At 39.0% G+C, this 6,787-nt stretch overlaps 1 protein-coding gene across 3 annotated transcripts; it reads right to left on the bottom strand.

Annotated features, from left to right (window-relative positions):
* Positions 1–1,772: 1,772 nt before the first annotated feature.
* Positions 1,773–6,486, bottom strand: LOC107786685 (RPM1-interacting protein 4). 3 transcript variants are annotated; one of them, XM_016608202.2, is made up of 4 exons: positions 6,349–6,486; positions 3,878–4,456; positions 2,381–2,566; positions 1,773–2,176 (listed from the first exon to the last, which is right to left on the bottom strand). In XM_016608202.2, exons 1-4 carry the CDS (start codon positions 6,352–6,354, stop codon positions 2,156–2,158), a joined length of 792 nt encoding a protein of 263 aa, XP_016463688.1. In that variant the 5' UTR covers positions 6,355–6,486; the 3' UTR covers positions 1,773–2,155. The 3 variants fall into 3 exon arrangements, with proteins under 3 accessions (XP_016463688.1, XP_016463689.1, XP_075100414.1); XM_016608203.2 differs by having other exon boundaries at positions 2,381–2,563; XM_075244313.1 differs by lacking the exon at positions 6,349–6,486 and adding an exon at positions 5,151–5,257.
* Between the last annotated feature and the right edge of the window lie 301 nt (positions 6,487–6,787).

Genomic DNA, 6,787 nt, shown 5'->3' with positions numbered 1-6,787 from the left:
AATGCCTGAAGAGTGGAGGTGGAGTACAATGGTCCCGTTGTATAAGAACAAAGGTGATGTACAGAGCTGTAACAACTATAGGGGCATCAAATTACTAAGTCATACCATGAAAGTTTGGGAGAGAGTGGTAGAAATGAGAGTGCGAAGGACGGTGTCTATTTCAGACAACCAGTTCGGGTTCATGCCGGGACGATCTACCACAGAAGCTATCCACCTTATTAGGAGGATGGTGGAACAGTACAGAGATAAGAAGAAGGATCTCCACATGGTGTTTATTGATCTGGAGAAAGCGTACGATAAGGTTCCTAGGAAGGTCTTATGGAGCTGCTTAGAGGATAAATGGGTCCCGAGTAACTATATTAGGGTGATTAAAGACATGTATGATGGAGCTAAGACTCGGGTTAGGACAATAGGAGGCGACTCTGAACACTTTCCAGTTATTACGGGGTTGCACCAAGGGTCTGCGCTCAGCCCATTCCTATTTGCCCTGGTGATGGATGCACTGACTCATCATATTCAAGGGGAGGTTCCATGGTGCATGCTATTTGCTGATGACATTATTCTAATTGACGAGACGAGAGGCGGCGTCAACGAGAGGTTAGAGATTTGGAGACATGCTCTTTAGTCTAAAGGTTTCAAGTTGAGTAGGACGAAGACGGAATACCTCGAGTGCAAATTTGGAGTTGAGCCAACGGAAGCGGGAGTTGAAGTGAGGCTTGACTCTCAAGTCATTCCCAAGAAAGGTAGTTTCAAGTACCTTGGATCGGTTATTCAGGGGATCGGGGAGATTGACGAGGATGTCACACACCGTATAGGGGTGGGGTGGATGAAGTGGAGGTTAGCGTCGGGAGTCTTGTGTGACAAGAAAGTGCCACCGTTACTAAAAGGTAAGTTTTATAGAGCAGTGGTTAGGCCTGCCATGTTGTATGGAACTGAATGTTGGCCGGTAAAGAACTCACACACCCAGAAGATGAAAGTAGCAGAGATGAGGATGTTGAGGTGGATGTGCGGGCATACAAGGATAGATAAGATTAGAAATGCAGATATTTGAGAGAAGGTGGGTGTGGCCCCCATGGAGGACAAGATGCGGGAAGTAAGACTCAGATGGTTCGGGCACATTCAGAGGAGGAGCACTGATGCACCGGTGAGGAGGTGTGAGCGACTGGCTGTAGTGGGCATACGGGGAGGTAGAGGGAGACCTAAGAAGTATTGGGGAGAGGTGATCAGACAGGACATGGCGCGACTTAGGATTACTGAGGACATGACCCTTGATAGGGAATTATGGAGGTCGAGCACTAAGGTTGTAAGTTAGGGAAGAGTGTGAATATTTCTACAGCACAATAGAGGGAGACTATCTAGTTAGGAGTTAGACTAGGAATGTCATTGGTCATCTATTGATGCAGGGCTTTACCTTCTAGTGGTACTATACCAGCCATCTATTTCGTATTTAGTATTTCGTATCCTGTATTTCATATTTCATATCTCTTATATATTGTTGTTATATTGTTGTTATTTTTATTACGCATTTTTATGGTACTAATATATCATCTCCTATTGCTTTTTTGAGCCGAGGGCCTCCTGGAAACAGCCTCTCTACCCTTCGGGGTAGGGGTAAGGTCTGCGTACATATTACCCTCCCCAGACCCCACTTGTGGGATTACACTGGGTCGTTGTTGTTGTTGTACAGACAGCAGAGACAGGTTCCTTAAACACCTCAGCACCTGGCAAAAAGCGCTGCCTTAGCAACACTAGACTTCATGCACACAAAATAGAGAAAAGCACATACTGTCTAGTGAATAAAGAATCTGCAAGCACAGTATATATTACAGACAAATAATTAAGCAGAGGAGCTGTCTTTGTAACACTAAACTTCACACACAAAAAATAGAGAAAGCACTCAATGGTGCATAAAAGAATCTGCAAGCACTGTTTGTTACAGACAAATAAAATTACACTATTAAAACTACAAGTAGACAATACAACTGCAGAAATCTGCAGAAAATACAATACAAGGAACTGCACATATCTCACATTATCACCACAAGAAGCATGCAAAGCAGATGAATTAATACATTGCTCAAGTAATTTGTTGAGCTATTTATACATCCGTCGCAGCTTCCCATCTTCAGAAAAATAATCAAGGTCCTCCGTTTCATTACCAGGGACAGCAGCACTTCTGCAGAATACAGACAAGAAGATAAGAACCAGAGTGAATTCAGGATCTAGAGTCAGTAGATTTAGAACAAGTATAATTATATATTTTTTTCATATCTATACATAGTTTGAGTAAAAAACGATAGGTTCGATTGAACCCACGGAATCTGTCCTAGATCTGCCTCTTAAACGAATCAATCATGACAATAGAGGGAAAGTGTTTTACCATCTGCTTTTCTTCTTGCCTTTGTGGGTTGTAAGATGTTCTACTTGGTGTCCCTGATGGATTTCCAGTACCCAATTGTCTTTCCTCCCGAACCTTGTTAAAAATGTGAGTGTAGTTATCAGCAGATTGAGGATCATTCTCATCCCACTCCCCGAATCTTGGAACTGCGGCTCCTCTATCAGGCTGCTAGAAAGAGTACCAACTTAAGTTAATTTATATCAATTGGAAGCACAAATTAGTACTCCTATGATCCAAATTCAAGTCGTGCCAGACTGTTTGAAGTCAGTCTCAACAGCTTGTGAATTATAGTTGCATAAAACTTCTATGCTACTTGAAACCAGTAAAATAAACTTAAAAACGATGATGCTTTTGTGTGGATCATTATGCCTCTAAAACAGCAAAAGTAATTCAATTTGACCTTAAAAGTGAAATGCAACCTTCAAGTTGGAATATTTATTTTCTAGCTGACTGGCCATATGTTATCCAAGGGATATATACAAGGTAAAAGACATACATCGTCATTAAATCAATTTGGCTACGTGTCATCTAAGGGATACAACATAAAAGATTATAAGCTGACATTATAGAAGTACCAAGTAAATTTCCTACAATGTCCAGATTATGGTGCGGCTTTAGAGCTGCTTTCGCCTTGGCGAATTACCCAACAAGAGAGAGCCGATGTATAAGCAGTCCTCTACGTGAGAAAATGCCAGACAGACAGACCACTTTTGTACAGGCCGGAAGCTAGAGTTATACTAAGGATAGTGCTGCTATTAGAGAAGGCTCTTTCACTACTTAGCCTTTTTCTGTTTTATAAATGGCAGAGCAAGGCTCTTTGGGTAGAGCTGTGGCACCCTCCTTTCCAATCACTAAGAAAAAAATACCAATCAAAGTTGTTGATTGCCAAAGTCCCACATCGGTTGTGGGCAAAATGTTTATGGAAATTTCACCTATAAAAGGAGGCCTAATGTTTAGGATTGAAATACACCTCTCATTTGCTTTCTTATCTTCTTAAAACATTTGTATCTTCTTTCTTTTAGTATTATTTCACTTGTATTTTTGGAGTGGAATAAAATATTGGTTGTGTCCGAGGAAGTAGGCAAAATTGGCTGAACCTCGTAAATTATAGTGTTCTTTTTATTGTTGCTTTATTGTCTTATTTATTATTTGGTGGCTGCCATAATTTTTGGTATAGTAGTTGTGACTCATTTACACTATATACATTTGGCTTCCGCAACAAAAGCCCTATCTAAGTAAAGTTTCACCTGTTATTTTTCCGGCCCTAGGAGAGTTTATTCGACCCATTTCCCAGTCTTCCGATGAACGTGGATTATCCAGTATTGAGCAATGGTCTAGTATTCTCACGCCTTTTACTAGTCTAAGCCACACTAGGAATGAAAAAGGTGGGGGTGGGGGGTGTTGCAGCAAAGAATAAGCAAGTCATGCAATATGAAACTCTAATATAGCAAGATGAAAAAGAATAGGGTGAAAACATACACTTTCTTGCTTAATTTTTGACCTCCCAGGAGTAGCATGAGCACTTTCAAATGATCTTCCAGGAGTACCATGGCTACTATCATATGAATTATTCTTTCCTTCCCAAGCAGGAGATGCAACACCTCTTCCCGCATTAACCTTTGCCTGATAATGTGGGTGCAGTGGTGATTTATCAAAGCTATGTTCGGATCCCGCACTTTGTCTGCCAGTTCGACCAGAACTTGATCCACGACCACGTTGATGCTCATTGGAAGCTCTTCGTCCCTTGTTCTCGTTACGAGCTAGAGAATTAGCATACTGCCGAAAATCACCATCTTCTTTACTCAGTCTGTGTTCCCTTGTTTGCTTAGCCGCTGCTCCCTCGCGCCCAATTGGTTCCTCTGTTTGTGCTTTAGGCCTAGCGCGAGAAGGTGCTGGAGGTGGGGGAGTAAGATTGGGAAACATATCTGGATTCTCTTCAGGATCATTGGGGTTTATGATCTTTCCAGTACCACGGGTTTGCCTTGCTTTTTCAAAATACACAGTATAGGGCGTGTTATCATCATTTTCCCAATTGCCAAACTTTGGAACGTTTGGACGCTGTTGAAACAAGTAAAGGAAAACATTAACCAAGTGTTTGGTTGCAATTTTCCGCCAGTGATCACAGACAGTGACAAGATGCAGTTTTTATTTATTCAGAAAGACAAGAATGTCGAACGCAACTCTTTAAAAAATTACAGCTCCTTAAAAGTTTCACCAATTGAGATTTGGAATTCATAGAAGAGGACAAGAAATAAGTATAGCACAAGGATCCTTGCTAACATGTAAATTCACATACAATAATTTGATCAGGCTAAGATACTTCTTGAAACAAATCATGCATTAAATCTAAACAAATGCGCAGATGATCATCATATGATGCATAGTTATAAGTAACAGGTAACATTGCTGAGAAGCCAATTCTGGATATACTCCTTAGAATAAAGACCCTCAATAAGATCAGTGGACAAAAGATGCCGAAAGAAGTGCAGACCAAATTAAAATGAAGCACTGACAAATAAAGGGAACATAAAAGCATACAACTTTGCAAAATCTACATCCAAAGGAAAAAAGGAAAAACCTTACATTGGGCTTAGAAAAATAAAAGGAACTACAACTTGAATTAAATTTATGAACTAAATTTATGAAAGGAGAAAGCTGCTATTGGGTATGAGATATAGCCACATCATTTCTACGTTCAGGTTATTTAACTTAGAACAGAAATAGCAATGGGGAGAAAGATTAGTATTTTCACCATAGAGATAAAAGGTGAGCAAACTAACTAGGGACTCAATATCACAACAAAGAATCTCAAATACTTGATCTGGAAATAAGACAGCCACGTTAATTCCAGGTCCAGGACTTTTCTTTATTTTTGATTGATGGATTTTCATTGGAGGCTAGCTGAAGATTGTGTATGCAAATCTATTTCTATCAGGTGAAACTTAAAGCTTGTTTGTTTTTGACCTTTTATGTTTGGAAGCTTACTCCTTTCAATTTCTACCAATTATATAAATGACTCTTAGCATCAATTCCGACTAAATCCGACTTTAGTGTATTTAGCAATTGATTACTTAGTTTACTAGGCACTTTACTAAGTTGAACCTCTAAACTTGACTGTCAAAATCATTCAAGAAAGATCAGCCAAAAAGCAGAATACTGCATAGAATGAATACAAACAGATGAATGAATACAAATGTGCGTGAGCAATATTGGGAGCTATATCTATTTAATAATTTGATATCACACAAGGAAACAAAAAGCACAAACGGGCCCTTGCTAAACAAAGTAAATTAAAACCATGGCCTACTCCCTTAGTCCTCGGACGTGAAATATAACCTACCATACCAATCAACATAAGTGCACATTAAATACAGGATTTACTATGGCTTAAACTTCAACTTATTCTCAACCGCCTAAGTACTCCATCTGTTCCATTTTATCTATAATTTAAAGTTTTTGCACATCTTTTAACAAAGATACTATTTAAGTAATAATTAATAAGAGTATATTTGTCTAAAATATCGATCATTTATCTATATTAAATGTCTCACTTAACATTTCACTAACTACAACGGTAAGGGTGAATCTAAAGGAATTAGAAATAAGTATTTCTAGTTTTCCGATAATAATAAATATATTAAAATAAATTTAATTTGTTTAGACAATTAACATGTGAGACGCGAGGAGAATAGGACTAGGAAAGGAGGCTGGAGTTGGGGTTGAAGAAGGAAACAGGAGTAGTGAGTACATGACATACATCAAATTAGAAAGGGGCTCAATTAAAACAATCAAAGAGCATCACCACTTTTCAGAACAAGCAAATTTGCCGGACATGGTAAATATTAAAACTCATGCCGACACACATATAACAGGGAAAACAAAACAAATGAAGTGAAAACTTGACCAAAATCAGAAACGGAGAAGATGGAAAGTTCAAAATGAAAACGTACTGCCATTGTTGTTGACCAAGCTTTTGATCAGAAAACAAAACCCAGAAAAACTGCAAAAGTTGGAGACAGCGAGAGAGAGAAAGATCAGAAGGGCGAGGGGGTGAAGAATAGGTGCAAGACAGGCGAAGTAAATAATGAAAGAGAGGTTCATCAACCATTGACCGGCGCCACCGGTAATGGTTGACTATTCGCCTCTCTCTCACGTAGTCTTCCCTCTTAACTATTACCCCCATGCAGTAATTAACGCAATATACAAGCTTTATTTTTCCATTGGCTTTTCCGCTTATATATAACAAAAACAAAAATAAAGCTTTAATCTACAAACAACCGACACAATAGTTACTGACACCTTATTTGGGCGATTGTTACCCATAGTTTCATAATGTATCATGTTATATTGTACCGAATCGTTTGATAAATATAATATTTGAATAAATAG

The sequence above is a fragment of the Nicotiana tabacum genome, chromosome 22 (genome assembly GCF_000715075.1).
Source record: "Nicotiana tabacum cultivar K326 chromosome 22, ASM71507v2, whole genome shotgun sequence".
In the NCBI taxonomy this organism is placed as follows: domain Eukaryota; kingdom Viridiplantae; phylum Streptophyta; class Magnoliopsida; order Solanales; family Solanaceae; genus Nicotiana; species Nicotiana tabacum.
The sequence above is the reverse complement of the archived record's forward strand: the minus strand, read 5'-3'. Positions and strand labels throughout refer to the sequence as shown.